Source organism: Phocoena sinus, chromosome 16 (genome assembly GCF_008692025.1).
Source record: "Phocoena sinus isolate mPhoSin1 chromosome 16, mPhoSin1.pri, whole genome shotgun sequence".
NCBI lineage: Eukaryota > Metazoa > Chordata > Mammalia > Artiodactyla > Phocoenidae > Phocoena > Phocoena sinus.
This window is the reverse complement of record NC_045778.1, coordinates 76,896,948-76,918,132: the sequence shown is the minus strand read 5'-3', so window position 1 is coordinate 76,918,132 and position 21,185 is coordinate 76,896,948. Positions and strand designations below refer to the sequence as shown.

Below are 21,185 nucleotides of genomic sequence, written 5' to 3'. Positions count from 1 at the left end.
TGATGTTGGGAAGTAATTTCTTCCTCCATGCCTCAGTTTCCCCAACTGTAAAAAGAGAGGTTTTGCTGAATCATCCCTACGTTTTGGAGACATCTTCATGGATTTAGTGAAAACAGGAGTTTAACATCAGCCACCTGGTTCAAACCTCCATGCCCCACTTACTAGCTGTGTGATCCTGGGCTGGATATTTAACCTCTCTGAGCTCAGTCTCTGCAGCTGCTAAATGAGAGTGCCACCTCTGGAACTCTTCAGTGAGGAACTGTGGCTGAGTCCATTCGGGCTGCTATAACAAAAGTACCATAGACTGGATGGCTTACAAATGACAGAACTTTATTTCTCATAGTTCTGGAGGCTGGGAAGTCCAAGATCAAGGCACCTGCAGATTCAGTGTCTAGTGAGAGCCTGCTTCTCTGGTTCAGACTGTCTTCTCGCTGTGTCCCTCAGTGCCTGAGGGACAAGGGAGCTCCCAGGGCCTCTTTCATAAAGGCACTAATCCCATTCATGAGGGCTCCACCCTCATGACCTCCTAACATCATCAGACTGAGGATTAGGTCTCAACATATGAATTCTGGGGGGACACGCACATGCAGTGTGTGGCAGGTCCCTAGCACGGGGCCCAACACACTGCAGCAGTCAACAAATATGGGACTTCTCTTCTGAGGCCCTTCCTGCTCTCTCTCTGGGATTTGAGCAGCAATTAGTCATCTAGCAAAGCCTGAGGAACTGGGTCAAAAGTGGCAAAGGTTGCCTGGTATTTAGGAGGGTGGGGGCCATGCCAGTCAGTCCCTGGGCAGGTGTGTATGGGAGGGGTGACTGCTGGGGGGCCTGGGTAGTAAAGAAATGGTCCCAAAGGATGAACACCTAACCCTAGGAGGCTGTGTGACAGTCAGGAGTGTCTGGGGCAGTGGGAGCAGGAGAGAAAAGGAGGTACAAAATAGGAAGATCTATAGAAAGATAAAAAGAAATGTAAACTTACGTCCCACCATGAAATTATAAAACCACCATTTCCGACAATTAACTTGTGCCTAATAAAACTTTTTTCATACCAAGTCAACAAAGTGTGGATGAGATTTTATAACAGGAATTTTATAATTCTCTCATAAAAATTTATTACAACATTTGCTATGTAGTCACTAAACACAAGCCATTGTAAACAGAGCAGGCGACATTGGCCTTGGATTCATCAGTCCTGAGTCCCATCGCAATAGTAAACAGCTGTGGGCAAGTGTATCGCACGAAAGGTAACAGTGCCACATGGGGAGGGCTTCTGGTAATGTGTGTGTGTGTGTGTGTGTGTGTGTGTGTGTGTGTTTTAACAGAGCTGTACTTCTGTTTAATAAATTAGGAGAAAATAAAGTAAAAACTACCATGTAAACAAACACTAGAGGATGGTAACATTTTGCTTCATGTGTTTTACGCTTAGTATGCAGCTCTTGGTGAACATTCGCCCACAAGGGCACACAGAGGGAAGCAGAGTCACGGGGGCACACGGTGGCAGGTGCATTTGCTCCAACATAAAGTCACAGATGTCCCACCCATTTTCCTATAGGTCTGACTTTAGGAACAGAACATTGTACAGGAGCCAGGCATTTGCAGATCCCTCTGTCCCCCGGGAATGAAATAGCTTTAGGTTTTCTAAATCTTGGCTTCCAAAAGTATTTTTGAAGTATCCAAATATAAAGTACATTTCCATGTGGAATGCTGAACTAGCTGGCACATACCTTCAGTTTCCTTAGTGCAGACTCCCTTCTGTGCTCTGGATGTCCAAGCTATGGACAGTGCAAGTAAGTCCCCGCAGCCCACTTTGCACAAACCCCCCAAATAATGAAATCTGTGAAAACTGAAGGAATGCAAAGAATTAAACTTGGGTGCACTCATTACTTGGAGCTTCTGGCGTTCAAAGGGTAGCATCTAACCGGTCTCGCCTCAGGGAGGTGGTGGTTCTCCCATTGGACACAGGGCTGGATGAAGCTCTGTGTGGGAGATGGCTGTGCTCCATTAGGGAGGATGCAGAGGGTGGCTGCAATTGTCTGCTGGCATCCGCTCAACACAACACCATAGCAGAGGGACAGATTTATGTCTTCCGAGGAGCTGCCTCACTACAATGGACGTGCACATCCAAATGGCAAAGGTTTGAACTCCTTCTCCCGAGCTATAGCCTAAGAAAATAAAGACTAGCCTGTCCCTGTGTTTATAAAAATGTCCCATGTGGTAAGGAGGGTAAGGCAAGACACCTCCTTTATTTGTCACTGGACTTTCAAGGTTCCCCCTGGGGAAATCCTGTAGGGGTTGGTGAGACACCGTACTCCTTAAATGTCCCTCAAATGTTCCAGAAGAGGTTATGTTTACAAACTTGCTATAAAACAGGATTGTTGAGGTTTGGAATGATTTCAACTTACAAGGGGACTTGGCATTCAAATACACCATGGGGTTTGGTTACTAATAATTCAAGCGAAGATTTGGTATTAAATGGCTTGAACGCCGGGCCATGGTGGACAGAGCCCTTGGAGGCTGGGTGTTTGGTATTTTTGCCAGGCAGGAGCTGTCTCTCTGATCTGGTCATTGGGAAATTGACCGGCTCAGGTCAACCAATCAGTTGTGTCCATTGCGATGGTGTCTGACGCTCCCCAAACACATTTCCTGTGAGTAGTCTGGGCTATTGCCAAGGCTTTGATGACTCTAATCTGACTCTCAAAATTCACAGTGGGATTCCTGTCTCCAAATACAGATTTCAGACTCTTCGAAACGTGAACTTTAGGTTCTATTTAACACGTGCAACCACTCTTCCACGCCAGGGAGTAATGAAGATACTGACTATAGAATCACCAGGACTGCAAGAGAAAGGCCACAGGAAACACCCTGAGTCAGCGCTCCTAAGAGCACACGCATTCCACAAGGGGCACACACAGTCTTTGGAGTCAACAACCTAAACTATTTTAAAAGTCCTTAAATGTGGGTATACGTGATAAACTATCGCACTGCTACGACTGAGTAGCTGCATAACGGACCCTCGATGCTCGATGCATTTTTACATGACGCACTGCATGAGTAAGTTGTGCAAGCCCCGGAGATGGGTGTGAAGCGGGGGAGGCTGAACTGTTACTTGGGACAAGGGTAACATTTGCAAACACATGGTTGTTTCTGCTGTGGGTTCTTCCTGTTGTCTCCAGGGTATGGGCCATGCCCATGAGGACCCTGTGTTACTATGGAACGTGTACACTCCCTACTGAAGACATACCTTTATTCCCACTCGGGTGTATTATCAGGGGATATGCCCTGGCCAAATGAGGTTGGTTTCTTAAGAGTGAATCATGCCTCCTTCCCGCTCACTGTATAATGTAGACGCCCCACAAATTAAATGCAATGCTTTTAGTGCCTCTCTCCCATCCTCACTCCCTTCCTTCCGTCTTCTTTCTTTTCTTTCTTCCCTCTATTTGTCAATAGCTAAATATATGTGGATTTCCCCCCATGTTTTCTCTTTCTAAAAGAGCTCTAATTTGGAAACTCCCAAGTTCAAGACCTCGGTGCTCTCCCCAGGACCACAGATCACATCCACTCTGTCTCAGGAGTCATGTCGCCTCTTAGGTGCCCAACCTATCCTATTCCCGGACACACGCTAAGCTCCCGCCCCATTAGACTCCCCACTGGGCACGTTGTTCACACCTCCTTCATGTCTCGTCATAGGCGCTTCCCTACTGCAGGTTCAGGCCCAATGCTACCACCTCTAGGAAACCTTCCAGAACACTCCTCCCCCACCCGCCAAGTGCATCAGCCCTCCCCCTGCACCCCCAACACTGTGCACACTGCTCCAGGGCAGCTCCGCCCTCCACGTTGTAATCTCTGGTCTCCCCCGGAGTCTGACACAGCCCAGGGCCGGGCACACAGAAGGCACTCCGTAAATGTCAGAGGAGTGACAGGTGGGTATTGTGACAGCCTCTCCTACCCTCTCCCCACCCTCTCCCACCCTCTCCCCACGCTCTCCCCACTATAGCCACCAGGTCAGCATGGGCTTCTCCATGTTAACCTCTCGGCATCTGTGTGAAGGGGAAAGGTCAGCTTCAGTGCCAGGCACTGCTGTGTTGTACTAATGCTCGTGAAGGCTACTGGCCCAGAGTTTCGGGAAAATTCTTTGGACAATGAGTCCGCAAACACCTACAGCGTTTAGTCAGTTAGATTCTCTGTAGCTGAAAAGGACTTGTGAACCATAAATTCTGGTACAGAGGTTGCTGCCGAGCATCTTCCCCTCGAACACCCCGAGAAGCACATGCAGAGAAAGAGAAGACCAGGGGTGGCCGTGACCGGAGGGGCCCAAGGCCCAGCTGGCCGGTGTGGGTGTCAGCTCAGGAGCTGAGAGCACAGGGTTCTCTGCTGCTGATGGAAAGTTACCTGCTCCTCCTTGAACTGCCCAGAGTCGGGTGAAGCTGGGGACTTCCCGTCAGTACCAGCCCACCCTTCTGGAGACCCATTTTGTGTTGCCCCTCCAATTTCTCTACATGCTGCCCGAGGACCTACAGATTTTGCCCGATCTGTAAAAAGGAGAGAGTAATAGTACTGACATGGTAGGATTATTATGAGGATTCGTGGAAACGCTACCCCCAAACTCTCAGCGTGGTGTCTGGTGTCTAGTCTTCACTCAGGACACACCGGCTCTTAGGTTGTCATTATTACGAGCTGCTCGTGGGGGACCCAGCAGGGTCAGCCATGCTGGATGAAGCGGGGAACCAACAGAAGACCCACACCCAAGGGTGGGCATCCAGCACTGTCTCTCTCTGGCCCTCCCTCGGCTGGCTCGGCCCCCCGGGTCTGAAGCTGGTTGGAAGGGGGCAGGGGTGAGGGCTCTGGTTAGTAGCAAAGGGGCTAGAAGCCATCAACTCCCCCAGCCAGGCTGCCCGGACAGAGTCTGTGTCAGGACGCAAGCAAGCATCCCTCCGGGGCCCTCTGAGCGCCAGGCTCGCTTTTCTCTAACACAGTGTCTGAGCCAATGAGTGCTGCCACCCTGCCAACACCCAACACATCTCGTGCTTACCAGCCGGGAGCCCCACAGAGAGGAAGGAGGCTGTCTTGCAAAGGCCTTCGGAGGTAGAGTGGGCAGCTTCTCCCGTTCCACCAGAGCCTCGTGAAAACAGGTTTTAAAAATTTCATGGCGTGATCAATTTTGTGCCTCTGGGGACAAGATGACTCAGCCCTTGAGTAAGCTGGAGCTTGAACTGTTTGGCATGTTAGGGAACCATAGAAGACGACTGAAACCTAGATATTTAGAAAGAGTCCGTTTTCCATAGAGCTTATCCAGGTGTCTAAGATCATTTTTCCTCAGGGAGGATACCTTGAAGTCCACCTGCCACAGTCACCTGGGCCCTGATGTCTGAAAATGCAGAATCCTAGACCTTGCCAGACCTCCTTAGATGGATCTCCAGGGAAGGGGCTCAGGAATCTGAATTTTAAACGACGTCTCTTGGTGATTCTTGTGGATAGTAAAGTTCAGGAGCCAGTGGCTTCATTGTAGACGCTGTGGACCTTCCAGAAAGGTAGTGGGAGCCTCAAATATATCCAGGACTTCTCTCTCCCCTGTGGTGCAAGTGCTCCAAAGGATACGAGCAGATGTGAGGAATTTCTGGCACCTGATAAAATAACCTCGTTGAAATCACAGGCAAATTAGTCGATGTTGAATTTGGGTAAATTCTAAAAATGCACAGCCTGCGGTCCCCCCGAGGGTCCCACTGCAGCCCTGCAAAGGCATCATCTACCCGCACCAAAGTATGTAAGAGGACAGCAGCCAGGACCTGGACTTGGCCCGTTCTTTCCATCTTCTCTCAGAAAGAAGGGCATCCTGAAAAAGAAAACTAGCTTCACAAACATGAGGAGAGAGGTTTATTGCTCATGGCGGCAGAAGTCTGAGCTGAGTCCTAGAAGGAATGTACAGTTGGTGTGAGATGAGTCAAGGCAACTTCCCGTCCCCCACCAGTCAGCTTCATGGTAGAAATAGGCAGGCTCTTAGGCAAGCATCTTTGGGAGGTCAGCGGACCATGAGATGCCACAACACTTTTCCCTCAGTGGCTCCCAGGGCCCTGAAATCTCCTCTAAGAAGCAGCATAAAGAAAAGCTAGAGTTGCAGAGTGACTGCAAAAGCCATCACAGATGGGGTTGAAACCTACAAGTTCAGATCAGGTAGGGCTAGAAACTGAGCCCCGGATGTGGGTTTCCATCTTCTTAAGGTGCTCTCACACCGAGCCCAGCTGTCTACCCAAGTTCGGGCCTTCAACATCAAGCCTTATTCTAGACTGACGTCAAGGAAGTTATCCCAGGCCCTTGACATAGATGCTGATCTGGACATTTCTAAGTGTTCTACCTGAGAAATCCACATTACCATGTTACATTTGATAAATTACCAAATGAGGTAGATAATTCTCTTGGGAATAAAGAAGCTGGGGAGAATTTTATGGACTGTATATAAACATTTGGCTAAAGGTAATTCTAGCAGAGTTGGTTGACGCTGATGGCCAACGCAGCGATTTTCTTCTCACTTCTCCTAGGGTTTTGATGCCTGTGTTCAAATAATAATGAAAATACCCAGCCGACTGGCATATCTGGGGCGTTGTCACCATGATGCCAATACAACTGGTTTTATTGTTTTTTTGGCAGTCCTAAGGTTCAGTGTAATTTATGAAATGCATCTTTTCAAGACACGTGGCACTGTAGGTAACAGATCTTATTTTTTCACTAAAGAAGAGGTGAAAGGGATCGAGTCGCTTCCGGGAGTACAACTTGTTGCCTCCACAGAGGGAGCAGGAAGAGGAGATGACAGTTACTCCTCCAACCTGACATTGATGAAAACGTATTTGTTTGTTTGAACTTGACTGTCAATTGACCTCATCCACTGGGCCACTACGCCTCTACTGCCCAAGGAGTGTTTGCGTGAAAGGGAGATGGTCAGACTCAGTTGTGCTTATTTTCCTGGCTCTGTGCTTGTCCTCGACCTCATTGGTTCTTTTGATGTTGGGACAATGAAGGGTGAACAGCTGCCTGAGGCTAGGAAAGAGCCACAGAAAAGAATGTCTGTTGTGATTCAAACTTGAGTGGCCAAATGTGCTCTGAATCCAAGCAGTTTTGTTTCAGTAACACACAAAGTCCTGTCTGGGCAGTGACGTGCCGGTAGGCGTTTAGCAATGAGCTCTCAGTGGAGAAAAAGGCCCGATTTGTAGCCTTTACTGACTTTCTTGGTATAAATATGCCCATCACAGCTGATTTCAAGCTACCAAGCTTATGTCCCAGAACACAGAATTGGGAAGGGGTGTGTGCCATTGGCTCCTCCAAGCAGGTGTGAGTGCACCTCCAGCTGCAACGGGAAGGTGGCAAGGCTTCAAAGGCTATGTCTGTCTCCATGCAAACTTAGAAACTAGACAAGAGTAGGCCAGGCTCAGTGATTTGTTTTCTAAATGAGGAGCTAAAGTTAATAAGACGCCATCTTTTCAAACATGCACACACTTCGTTTTTCAATACTGGGGCCATCTGGCAGTGAAAAGCTTCAGGCTCTTCCTGGTTGGTCCCTATTGAAATGGGTCCTCCCTTCTATGTTTCCAAAGTTAGGCTTTGCAGAGCAGGAAGGAGAGAATGAGCCCTCTAAGCCTTGTGCTCCCATCCTTTCCACCCTGGAGGAATCACATAGAGTGGAGGATAGAGCAAGAACTGCTCTTAGCATTCACACAATATTTGAAATGGTAAAAAAAATAAAAATAAAAAGATGGATGGGCAGAAAGCATTTAATTTAGTTCAAGGTCCACTCACCTTGGTTTTTATTAAATCAAGATGGGGGCTGCTAGTGAATTGGCATATGTTTTAGAGTTACGGTTTTCAATAAAAATTTCACTCTCCCATCGTGGGCACAGGGCACTTTCTGGATCTCCTTGGGAAGCCTCTACTATCTGTTGATGACTTACAGAAACTAGGATATTGAACCCTTAGGATAATGGAACCCAGTGCCTTAAAATCAAGGCTAAAACCCTGCTCAGGTCAGTTCTTGTCCAATCACCTAAGAGAACACGCTGGACAAGATGTGTGAGACAAGGTGAAACGCCTCCTGCAAATTCAGGTCACAAACCGGCGTGGGGGACCTGCCAGACACTGTCCTCCTGCCTCTCCTTTGCTCCAACAGTTAGGACATGTGAATCAGAAGAAGGTGACTTCGGGTCAGACTACAAAGAACATTATTACATGTAGTAATAACTGCTTATTTAAACCAGTTTCATGCTAAGATTGTCTACACACACAAATGCTAGCTTTGGGGCAGAGGGGGAGGGAAGAGAGGGATAAAAGTTGAATCCAATATAGCCATTTCTAAGACAACTTGTCATCAACAGTTGGCAACACTAGTCGGCAAACATTTTCCCCTTGGACGTGGGGGCCCAAGGGTCCCAGCCGAGCACAAGTCAGTGAGTTCCAGCTGAACGGTATTTGGGTTAAAGCAGCCACCACTACATGTGGAGAAGGGTGGCCATGCCAGATGTGGGGCTAAATGGCCACTGCCAGCCTCACTCTCAGCATGACTGATGCCCCATGGGGGTCACCACTTTTCTTCAGCATGGAGCCCAGCGTCCAGGGCTTAGTGAGCAGGTGGACGCCATGCTTCCCCACCTGCCACCAGCACTGTGTGTCCTTGGTCATGACCGGATGGGGTGTGACTCCTGGGGAGTCTCTGGTGACTCTAGGAGCTCAAAGGAGCTTCTCCAAGAGAAAAGCCAGCGCACAGCATGTCCCTTGGTCATCCTTTGGTGATAAACAGGGACAGTTCAACATCTGCCCTCGAGGAACCGGGAAGCAGGCTTCGGAGCCCCCCCTCCCCGAAGCCAGAGAAACGGAATCCCTGGGCTCGCCGGATGGTGGCGGCCGGTGGAGTCCGCCCAGGCGCCCCAAGCCCTCCCGCCCCCTCTTCTCACCAGCCGTCTCATTCCAAGCTCTCCAGCAGCAGCAGCGTCCTTCACTCAGAGGCCGGAAGAATGTTCTGGCTGTGGGAGTCCCCGGTGAGGCCGGAGGAGCGGAGGGAACGCCTGTGGAGGACCCTGTTCAGAATCTCCTTGCAGCTCTTGCGGTACTGGTGTCGCAGCAAGGAGTACACGAACGGGTCAGATGCGGCCTTGCTGTAGGCCAAGCACTTGGACAGCACCCCCCAGTGGGAGCTGATGGGCACCGCAGAGGACAACTCCACCAGCCTGCGGACAGAGACGGGGAGGGCGTTCGTTATGAGAGCGCAGCTGGGCGCATCCCAGGCTCCAGCCTGAGCCCCTGACCCCAGCTTCCCGGCCACGCTTCACGTTTCTCTGAGGCTTCCTCCTCCTGCGACAATGACAACAGCAATTTACAACCATAACTATGGTGGCCGTTCTCCAGGCGCTTCTTTTAGTCCAGGTACTGGGCTAAGGACGCACTTTACACGTGATTTCGTGGAACCCTGGTAGATTAGACATCTCCATTTTACATGTGAGGAAGTAGACGTCCAAGGAGGTTAAATACTGATAGTTTGCCAGTAAACTGTAAAGGCAGGGATTTGAACCCAGGCACCCAAGCTGATCTAAGAATTGCACCAATAGCTAATTGCACCCTGGCCATTTGCTCCGGTGACCTGCTGTGTGACCCTGGGCAAGTTGTTTCCCTTCTTGGGGCCTGGGTGTTTTCTACGAAAAAGGGGGAGTTGAATAAGGTCATGTCTATGATCATTGTAACTAGGACAGACTGATTCTTGGCTTCAGATCCTAGCTCCGCCGTCCACGGGAGCTTGCCTGGGAGGAAGGGCTGAGATTAATTTTGCAAATATTCATCAAAGCTCAAAGTATGTCTTGCATCAGGAAAGAATCTGCTGGTGGGAAAAGCTTCTTCCCAGGGTTGGGATTCTGGTGGCCCCCGGCTATAGCAGTAGTCAGGGTACCCTAAAGTGACCCTCATTCTTTGGAAGAAGGTGAGGGAAGAGGCAGCTCCTGTGTCAAAGGGGCACAGTTCTGAGAGTCCTCCAGGTATCCATCGAACAGCTCCATTCAGTGGTGCTAAGGCCAGGCTGTGAGGTAGTAAAAGCCCTCCTCTGTGTAAACAGAATTCTCCCAAATCAAGCCATTTATTCTTTTCTCCCAAGTGTGTCCAGCACCCCTGGCCATATTTGGATGTTACCCAGCATTAATATAAGGTAGAAAAGGCCACAGAGCTGAGCGAGAACTTAGACAGGGGAGGGGGTTGCCCAACATCACACAGCAAGTCAGTGGTAGAGGAAAATCCAGCATCTGTGCTCAGACTGGGATCTAGCACCTGTATTCTACCTGGCGGGGGGAGGGCATGGAGGTCAGCAAGATGGAAGGCAGCGGTGGCTCTCAGCTTGGAGGGCTGCCCAGGTGAGACCCCAGGTACGGAGAGGACTGAGCTTGGGCTGTGACTCTGGGCTGCCAACTTCAGTGATTTTCCTGAAGGCTTCTTTGGGCTGAGGTTGTAAGGACGAGGAAGGAGGAGGAAGCTGGTGGGATGAGATACCCCACTGCAATGACCCCCTTTTCGAATAGATCCTTAATGAATCCATTCTGAGGCCCTTCTATTAGGCATCCCATTTCCAGCACCACTATCCACCCTTGCCCTCCGACTCCAAGGGGGTAATGCCGACATGGTTTTGCTCCTGTCCTTGGGAGCCCGAATGGGGAAATGGAGCTGTTGGCATTTGAGAAATCTGTACTTTTAAGAAATCTACTTTGGGAAGTGATGAATTTAAGGGAACAAAACCCCCCGAGTTTAGAATTCACACCTAATAATAACAATGAGACAGCTGAATACCAACACATTGTTGCTATGGGATGCCACATTACTTTTCCAGAATGTCTAGTCTTCTATACATTGCTAATTCGGTCTGAGCATTTTGGCTCTCCCAGGACGATTTATTAAGAGTCATATATCATCCAACCATCCAGCAAGATCAAAATGATTATTTGCAGGTTCTGCAGATTTCACAGAGTAAAACTATTTGGGACAATTTAAAATTTCACCATTTAGATAACTAAGAGGTAAAATCTGTTGCATTTGCTTCTCAGAGATTTTATGTAAAATCTGAACTTGCCTGGCTCAGTAATAATAATTCCCAGTTAAGTATCTCCTTTGGGCCAGATACGTGATGTGCACAATCTCTAACCTTACAACTATTCTCTGCAGAATGGGCATCGTTAGTCCCATTTTACAGACGAAGAAATCAAGGCTCAGAGAGATGGAGCAGCAAGCCGGCATCTCCTCCACGGGGAAACCCAGTTCCATCGAACCGCAGCCCATGCCTTGTCTAGGTGCCATGATGGGATTCAAATCTCCACATTGCAGATGGGACGGGATGCATTCTGGGGTCCCTTCCAGCCCCAAGAATCCCCTTTCCATGAAGTGGTTATGGGCTACCCAGCACTTCTGTCACTTGCCCCGTCCACAGTGTACACGACTTCTGCTTTGAAAAGCCCGAATCTGGCCTCCATCAAGGCCTCCAGGCAAAGAGATGCTTTGGATCAGTCTGGGCCCGGGCACTGCTCCCGTGTGGCCCCCGGGCCAGGCTGAAGCTAGCATGCTCCCTTCCGCGACCGGATGTGGCTGGCTGACCTGCTTTTTTATTTTCCTGGGCACGTGGACCCCTCTGCCATGTGCCTGCTGTGGCCGGCTTTGCTCTGTTCCAGCTCTGACAGTTCCAAGTCCCCACTTGTTTAAGGGGACTGGGCAGGGGCAGGGACTTCCGTATTGCTACAACTGCTTCTTTCTAATGCTAGATCTGGGCAGGGAATGATCACGTGGGCCCGTCCAGATGATCTTTTAGAAAGGGAACACTGCAGCCCAACTTCTCACGCCAGATCCAGCTCTGCTCACCTCCTCCAAACACCCTCCCCTCCAAGAAAGGGCCATTATTATTCTGATCAGCACAGTTTCCACGGGAGCAGGGTCACCGTGTGCTACTAGGTGCCTGCCACGCTCTGCCTCTTCTCTGTCTGCTATGAATCATGGTGGATTATTGAACTCCCCTCTCCTGCCCCTGCCCCCAGCTCTGCCCCAAGACCCCTGCGTTTAGGGGTTATTGGGCTCAGGTGTTAATAAAATGGGACTTTGTTTCCTTTCGCTATAGCTCCCTGCTGTAGGTTGAACTATGTCTCCCCAAATTCATGTGTTGAGGTCCTAACGCCCAGCACCTCAGAATGTGATCTTATTTGGAAATAGGGTAGTTGCAGATGTAATTAGTTAAGGTGAGGTCCTAATGGAGAACGGTGGGCCCCTAATCCGATGTGACCGTGCCCTTATAAAAGGGGGGAGTTTGGACACAGATGCACGCCAAGAGAACGCCACAAGAGGATGACAGCAGAGATGGGGTGATGCTTCTAGAAGCCAAGGAACACTAAAGATTGCAAGTTCACCATCAGAAACTCGGGGGAGGCCTGGAAGAGACTCTCCCTCACAGGCTCAGAAGGAACCACCCTGCCAACACCTTGATCTTGGACTTCCAGCCTCCAGAACTGAGGCCATACATTTCTATTGTTTAAGCCACTTAGTGGAAGCTAGTTATGGCGGCAGTGCTGGGAAATAGGTCCACATCCGCTAAGGAACGCTGTGGGGATGTAGGGGGTTGTTAGGCAGGATCTGGTTGTTCGTGTTTCCCTGGTCATAACACCAACATGGCACCAAGCCCCATGGAGTTCCTGGAGCCCGTGAGTACTAAGGGTAGACCCTGCCCCCTCCCTGCCCTCCGGGAAGCAGAGTTCCCCCCCCCACCCCCCGCAACCAGCACTCCCTGCCCCCTGCCCTCACCTTCCATTCAGCACCAAGGTGACTTTCCATGCACCGCCTGAGGTATGTGCTGGAAAAACCTCAGCCATCAGGCTCCGTTCAGGGGGAAACATTTATGCTTCCATGCTCACAATGCATACATGCCTGCCCCAGACAGCCTGACACAGCTCCCGCGAGGACCCCCTGGGCTGAGAGGTCAGGCGGAGGGTTGATGGGGGGAGGACAAGGGCAGGGGAAGCCAGGGCAGGAGTCTGCTTTCTCAAGCATCTCAGGTGACTCTGACGCAGGTGGTTCAGAGACGCGCTGTGAGCACCTGGGGACGTCTGGTCAGAGCCTGGCTGGGGTGGGAGGTGTGAAATGCTGCCGGGTGTGGCCCGGGACCACATCGGAAGCAGAGCACAGAGATGGGTATTTTTCTGACTCAGGGTGACAGAGAACAGATACCCATCCTCTCCCGCCACCCCAAGTCCTATGTGTCTGCCCCACCTCTGCACCCCGTAGCTCTGTATTTGTTCGGGGGGACTCCTCCAAGGAGCCATGTCCTTTCTCTTAGCACAGGGCCCTCTGCTCTGGGTCACGGGAAGTCTCTGTGCTGGCCGTCACAGCAGAGGGCTGACAGGCCAGGAAGCCAGCTCCCTGGCCCCTCAGCCACAGGGACCTCTCACTCGCCCCTGCCGGCCTGACCCTCCTGGTCCCGGGAGGAAGATGGGGTACTCTTGCCAGAACTCTCAGGCATTCTCGGACCCCCCAGAGAAACCAATGTCTCAATTCTGCTCGACAATGGACTCTCCAAAGAAACTAAATTCTGGGGATGAGAACAAGACCCGTAATACCAGTAGCCCCAGACCCAGCTCCTCCTCTGTGTCCCCAGAGGCTCAGGGCTTTGGCAGCCGCTTGACAAACATTGTCTCAAGCACCTCCCACCCGCCCCCTTCGACCGTGTTGCTTGTGCTTCACACTACAGAGGAGGAACCCAGGCAAAGTGACGGGCCAAGGCCACATGGCCTGGACGTAGAAGAGCCAGGATTTAAACCCTGGACTGTGGGCACCAGAGACCACAGGCCCTCCTGGTGCCAGGCTGCCCCTCCCAGCTCCTTGACTCGGTTCCAGGGGGCAGTCAAGGCCTTTACTGTCAACCCTTGAATTTAAAGAGGTAAATCCATACCCCTTCTTTACACCTCCTGTGCGTCCATCATCTCTCCCCGCTGCCACACACACACACACGCACACACACACACATGCTGTACACCAAATGCAACGTGGGCCACAGAATAGCTTTTGGGAAGCAAGCCCAGTGTCTTCCCAAGAAGACTTCTGGAGAATCCGGTCTGCATATTTGAAGAGCTGTAAGTAATAAACTGGAGTTTTAAATGTTCATGAGACATTAGCAGGGAAAAGGGATTTTATTAAGAGAATATTAACACCAGACAGCCACCTGCATATTAAACCCCGCTGACATAATTCTGTGACTCGGAAAAGCCACAATAATGGTGCTGTCTGATCCACAAATGCCTCAAAGCCCCACTCCGATGATCTGGGACAACCGTAATTATTTGTAAGCCCGAACCGCCGCAGAGATAATAGCCTCACACATGCTTCTAGACGTGTACGTTTTAATTCAGAAAAACGTAATTAGAGCTTTTGGAGGCAAATGTCTTGCAAATCCTCAGACCATGCTCAGACACTCTGGAAAGAGCCCGATGTGACCCACTAGGGCTTTGAGGACCTGGGAACCGGTGTGAGTGTGTGAATAGAAGGTAGTGACTCCTATTAAGAGTGAGGGTGGAGGTTGCCAAAGTGTCCCTCTGTCATCTGACAGGCCACAAAGTGCAGGTGCAAGGGGCTCTTCGGCTGGTTGGTGCAGTTGGGGGAACTGTCTTTCTGAGAGGTATTGGCTTCATCGTCAGCGTTAGTCCACCGAGTCTGACGATGGCTCCAGCTGCCAGCATTGATGGCCTCTGAGCCCCACTCCAGGTCCACACAAGTTGCTGTCAGCGAGGTGTGAGGTCAGAGGTGACTCCACACGAACCCACCGCTGCTTCTGGTGAAAGAACTCACTCACCTACGTGCCTTTACCCCCAGGAGTCTGGGTACTATGTCTGGGTTCCTGCCAAGATGCCTGGGCATAGGAAGTTGGATCAAAAGCCTGCAGATAAGCATTTCTACATTTTCAGTGCCCGGTCCCCAGGCTTCGGAGATGTAACATGCCCACAGGGCTAAATTATTGCCAGTAGGCCTGGCACTGACCTTTAACCCTTGGTTCTACCAGTCACTACTCCTGTGGCCTTGGGCCACTCATCTCATCTCGCTGACCCTCAGTAAGATGAGGACTCTAGCACTCACCTTGCAGGACAGCTGTACTAGGTGCAATCAGGTATGTACTGGTACCTCCTGGGTACATTACGAGTGTCGAATAAGTGATAGGTATGGTTATAAAGACTCCATGTTCTCCAGTAAGGGAAGCCTGAGAATCTACTGGAAGACTTGAATGGTCCTTGACCCAAGAATGCTGCTTCCCAGTCTGAGAAAGTTATCAGGCAGATGTGAATACACTGGGAATAAAGAGAAGGGACCTCCTCCCTGCCAGCCGGGCCTTCCTGATCAACTTAGAGGGACGGCAGGTGTCACAGCACAAGCCCCTTCTCTCTCTCGACGTTCTGATTCTGCCAGCTCCCAGCATCCCCCACGGTTGGCCTGACGTGAACCCACATGCTTGTGCACGTCTCCACCTATAAGGCTCCAATGGGGGGAGTAGCAAGGCGGGCTGCTAGGATAGAGGTTGTCCCTGGGGAGCCTCGGGAAATAGCGGTTTCTGCACTGACAGCTCAGTGAGGCGTTTAAGTGACACCTGAACACCTTGACTTTATCATCTCAGAAGCTGCAGCTTCCTGGTTCTGAGGGGGTCATGGCACAAAGTGCCCTCCTATATCCTCTGGGAGGGAACCCCCATGCCCTCAGAGAAGCAGAACAGTGCAGGGCAAGGGGCCCCACGCGTGGGCTTTGGCTCCAGGGGGACCCGGGCTGGAACCCTGGCTGAATCACTCACTGGATTGGCTTCAGAATCCCTATGAACACTGTGCAGGCTTGCCCCAGGCAGTGGACCCCAGGTGGCCTGCAATCAGCTCCCCTCCTGGGATGAGACACTGCTAAGGAAACTTCTACTTCCATAACCCACAGCTCTAGGTTCTCCATAAGGAATCAATTCCTGCAAGACGTTAAATTCTCAACTACGTTTCCAGAGCAGAGTCTGACTTCAGCTTCTTCTGAGACTGGGGTGATTTCGTCCGCACTCGGAAACCAGCTTGAGAACAGCGGGAGGATCAACTGCTGGCCAGAGTGTGCACGGTCCCGACCCCAGTGCTGGCGACAGCAGGATATACCAGGGTGAACGCCTTGCATGCATTGTTTTATGGGTTCCTTACTGGATGCTGATTTCCCCCCACAATCACTGCGTGCTTCTCAGCACGGACTCAGCGTACAATGGGCGAGTTTGGGTCAGGCTCCTTGGAGGTGGGTGTCAGAGCAAATCCTGCCTCACCCCCACCCCAGTCCACCCTGTTTGGCAGTTTTGCTGCCCTGGTGGTGGAAGTGTAGCTCTGTTGTGATCCTGGCCGTGCCCAGCACACACCTGGAGCCCAGGGGGCTCCCCTGCATGCAAAGAGCAAGTTCACAGGTGTCCATCTCCCTGGGGTGTGCCTGGGGGCCCAGCTGCCACAGAGACTAGGCACCTCCTCAGAATCTCCTCTCCCCGCGGTCACGGCAGGGGGGGTATGGGGGTGTGGACAGAGGGAGGTGGTCCCAGAGGGGTGTGATTTCAAGAGGATTAAGCACAAGGACCTTCTGCCGCAACACTGTCACCCAGCGTTGGGACCTGATGTCCCCTCATTCAGACCCTCCGAAGACTCCTGCCTCAATGCACCTGACCCCACAGAGGAAGACACTGATTTGGCCACTGCTTAGAAACTCCAACATGGAGCAGGGCGCTGGACAGGGGAGGAGGGAGCCGGGGACTTCTGAGCACTCTTGCAGTGTGGCCGGAAGGGCGATCCTGGGAACCAGTGGGTTCCTGGTCAGAAAAGGATGATACGGGCAGCTAGAGGCCAAGGGAAAAAAGGAGCTGGGAGCAAGGGCATCGGCACACCTAGACCCCAGATTCCCTGACTACAGGCCAGCCCTGCCCAACAGAAAGAGAAGGTGAGCCACAGGTGGGAAAAGAAACCGTGAAATTACTTTTAATTACAAATCTTATTTAACCCAATATATCCAAGATTTCACCATTTCACTATGGAATCAATATAAAGAGTTTTAATTATTTATATATATATATATATATATATATATATATATATATATATATATATATACAGTCTTGCTAAGCCTTGGAAACCCAGTGTGCATGTTACACCTACAGCACATCTCAGTTTGGACAAGCATTGTTCAAGTGCTTCAAAGGGACCTGCGGCTGGTGGCTCCCGTGCAGGGCTCTAGACCTGGCTCATGCTGTCCCTTCTGCTGGGATTGTCCCCCTGAAGAGCCAAGCCCACTTCACTCGCTCCTGCCTCAGAAGCCTGGGACGCGTCCCTATCAGATGCTATGACATGGTATTCGGCGTCCTGGCTGGACGTGGCGGGCCTAGACCAGGGGCTCTCACCCGGGGGTGATTCTGGTCCCCAGGTTGCCTAGATTTTCTAGTTGTCAAAACTGGGGAGCAGGAGGGAAGAGGTGCTGCTGGCGGGTAGTGGGTAGACGACAGAGATGCTGCTAACATCCTACGACGTGCAGGACGGTCTCCCATGGAGAAATGTCAGGAGCGCTGAGGTCTAGCGGACAGTTCTAGAAGGAAGAATTGATGGCTCTGCTCGGCCTGGGGCAGACCCATGAAGAGACCTGCAGACAGTCCTATGTCCTATGTTTAAAGTGAAATGCAGGCCCCCTGGCTTTCCCCCGGAGAGAGTGGCATGCACAGAAAAGACAGTGACAGACACTCCGGGGTTGTAGTGTCTGGCGAATGGGGGCTGCTCTGGGGAACCCCAGCTCACTGTCTGCAAATTGGCAGGGCCTCTGTTAGTAGAGGACGGACATTCTCCTGGGCTGCAGAAAGCAGGATGGGGGGCATAGGTGGAGCTATGGGGGGCCAGGCTTCAGCTCAGTATGAGTAGGGACAGGGAAAGACAGGGGAACCTGGGCACATTGAGCCCCTCCTCTCCTGAGTGCGACTCTGGGGGACGCTGAGGCAGGGCATCCCTTCCATGTCCCTGCCAACTGAGGATGCCGGGGGATGCAGGGGGATGGGCCGTGCGCTCTCTCTTTCATACAGAGGCACGCGCATGCACACAAAACCCTGCACGGATCCTGCTTCTCAGGCTCCACATCCACCTTCTAAAAGAACATCAAAGTCCTTTTCATTGTCACCTTCCCAAACAGCTAAGCCATTCTGGATACTAATTTGTGTGGGTATTTTCCCCTCCCGTGAGCAAAACTGAGTGGGTGATATATTTTTTTTTTTTTTTTGCTGGCTTCAACGTGTGAGGAAAATTCTGTAGCTGGAGCAGGTTGGCTTCTGGAACGTACAGCCCTGAGGCCAGCGCACTGCAACCTTGGCCGGCATGGTGGGGGGGGGGGGATTGGGAGAGAACGTGACAAGCTCACACTGCCTGAACTAACAGGGGCAGATCCCTGGAGCCGTGGGACAGGTGGGCCCACCTGGCTGGGCATGCAGCGTGCTCCCTGGTCCCTGTACATGTGGCACGTGGCACTGGCTCTGCAGGGTGCCCGGGCTGAGGATGCCAAGCTGGGCTTTCCTGCACTCAGTGGGCAGTAAGAACCCAGTTCCTGCAGGGTGCTATCCCCTGTCTTTTCTCTCCTGTCCTCTCCTTTTGGGTCTCCTGCGGTTGCGGGCTGACGGTTAGAATGATGTGATTTGGAGATCAAGTGGGAGAGAGTCTCACTGCCTTTCGGTCCGGAGTCTAATCCAAAAGAATTTGAGGCTGAAGAGAAAAAGTGTGTGCCCTTCTCACTAAACCTGTCAAGTTCGCTCTCATCCCCTGATCCAGCCTCTGGAAGACATGTGGCCAAGCAAGGCTGGCCACGGCTAAAGGCCACGCAGGCCCTGCTTCGCTCTCCAGAGCCCTGTGCCCGCCCCACCTGCCCCAAGCCCGTGTCCCGCTCGCCAAGTTCACCTGGTGATCACGTAGGGTGCGAAGCACACGAGGAAGGTGCCTATGAAGGTGCTGATTTTCTTGGTGGCGCGTTGCCGCCGCCTCTTCTGCTCCTCTAGACAGCGTTCCCGCACACTGCGTGTGAGAGAGAAAAAAGTGGAGTCATGGTCAGGTGAGTCATGGGGGGGGCCTGCCAGGTCACAGCGAGTTACTATTTGTACACGCAGGCAGTGGCTGCGAGTGTAGGAACTTGACCATGGAGCCAGAAAGACCTGAGCTCAAGTCTGAGCTGTAGGCACGTGACCTTGGGCACCTTGTGTGACATCACTAAGCCTCAGGGTCATCATCTGTAAAATGTGGATACTAATATAATAAGACGCCGCAAAGGGCTGCTTTGAGAATTAAATGCTTGAAGCACCTGAAGCGATTAGCACGGTACCCAAGCAAGTGCGAATATAAACTCATTATATCCTTCACTTATCACGTGCTATGGGCCAGCCCGAGTCCACACTCCCTAAGTAATATCTAATTCTTACCTTTACCACAGTTGAACCTGCCAGGTGGATTTTACCTGCCCGAGTACAGTGAGGCCAAATGATTTGCTCAGCTGGTAAGTGGAGGCGGGACTTGAGCCCGTGTCCATGTGACTGAAAGCTGGTCCTCTCCAGCTGGGATGGCCTGGACTCTGTGTGCAGTGTGGCCCAGGGCTTCCTTTCCTCCACACCTTCAGCCCTGTTTCTTCCATCCCAAAGCCTCAGCCCTGCCCGGAGCTACAGGTAACGCATTATGAGGTGATTGAAGGAGAAGTCACTTGATTTGTTCAGAGACGAGGCTCGGTGAAGCCACGGGACGGCCAGGTCCCTGGAGAATCGGGGCCACAGCTCCGCGGATGGCCACCTACGCCTCTAACCACACCCTGCTCCTGACTCCACTCTGCTCCCGGCCTTTCGAGACCTGACAGCTCACGCCACCTGGGAGCAGTGGTTCTTGCGACCCTTTTCCTGCAGCCATGGGGAAATGCACGAGCAACAGCCAGTCTGTCCATTTCCACGGCCAAGGCGCACACACGTAAAGGTGAGCCCGGCCGTAAGGATTCACATGCGCCAGACCATGGGGCCCAATGTGGGCATGTGTTTCTACTGTTTACTTTTCAAATAAATCATATGATTCCAAAACTGGACGGGGAGGACTGTGGACCGGGTTGCCCAGGAGTGACGATAACTTGGCAGAGACAGGCTTGGGCTGCAGTGACCTGGCACCGCAATTAGGTCAGTCTGTTCAACAGAAGCCAGGTCCGTGAGCAGCACGAACGCCAGGGCAGCCTCCCCTTCCTTCCACAAGAACTGTCGTTTTAATACTTAATCGAGACTCTTCTTTATCCGATTCCTGATCACAGAGGGACAATGCTATGTTAGTTTGGACTGAAGCCCCCTGAAATTCTTGCAGGATGTTTTTTCCCCTTGACTTGAGTCTTTCCAGGAATTTAGAGAGCTGGGAAGTGGAGTCTGGCCCAGTGAAGACAGATTTCAGACTGGCTGAAATTGTCTTACTCGTGACTAACATTATGAATTAATTTCTAATAGCTAATATTAATAACTCACATTTCTTGAGTCTTTAATATGTGCCATCTTAGATACTGTGATGGGGGTTCATATGCTTCTGTTGCTTGATACTCACATCTCTATAAGCAAAGGACTGATACAACTGTAATCTTCATGTGTTCGGGTAAGGAGGGAGATTGAGGCACAGAGGGGTTAAGCAACTGGCTCAGGGTCACACAGTGATCTGGTGAGGGTGGCAGTAGGGTGACCAACTTGTCCCGGATAACCAGCACTGTCCCAGTTTTAGTACTACAAGTCCTGCAGCCTGGATGGTTTACACAGGACCGTCCTGGTTTTAGAAACAGAAGGGCCTGCGTCGGAGGATCCCCCCTCCATCTCGGGCAACCCAGGATGGCTGGTCTCCCTAAGTGATGGCAGTAGCTGAACCCAGGCCATCTGACTCTGGAGCCTTGAGTGTCATCTGTCAATTCACTGGGGTCACCACACATCCCTGGGGAGGCACTGGGGCATCACCTCATTCAGAAAATCTGAAAAATACAAGCCGAGGGGCGGGGACAGAGGGGCGACTTTGCCTAAAGCCACACAGCAAGAATCAGTCTTAAGTCTCCTCCCTTTCCGTTTACATCGGGTGTCTGCGGTGTCCTCTCCCAAAGTCCTGTGGCCCTTGTGACATACGCACAATACAGGTGGCGTGGAG

General features: G+C 51.5%; 1 protein-coding gene across 1 annotated transcript in view; it reads right to left on the bottom strand.

The window, feature by feature from the left end:
- Positions 1–8,971: 8,971 nt before the first annotated feature.
- GPR26 (G protein-coupled receptor 26) overlaps positions 8,972–21,185 on the bottom strand; it is a 22,275-nt gene continuing 10,061 nt past the window's right edge. The window contains exons 2-3 of the mRNA XM_032609296.1: positions 18,948–19,061; positions 8,972–9,203 (exon numbers count right to left, since the gene is read on the bottom strand). Coding sequence (XP_032465187.1) covers positions 8,972–9,203; positions 18,948–19,061 — 346 coding nt within the window. The remainder of the gene's footprint in view (positions 9,204–18,947; positions 19,062–21,185) is intronic.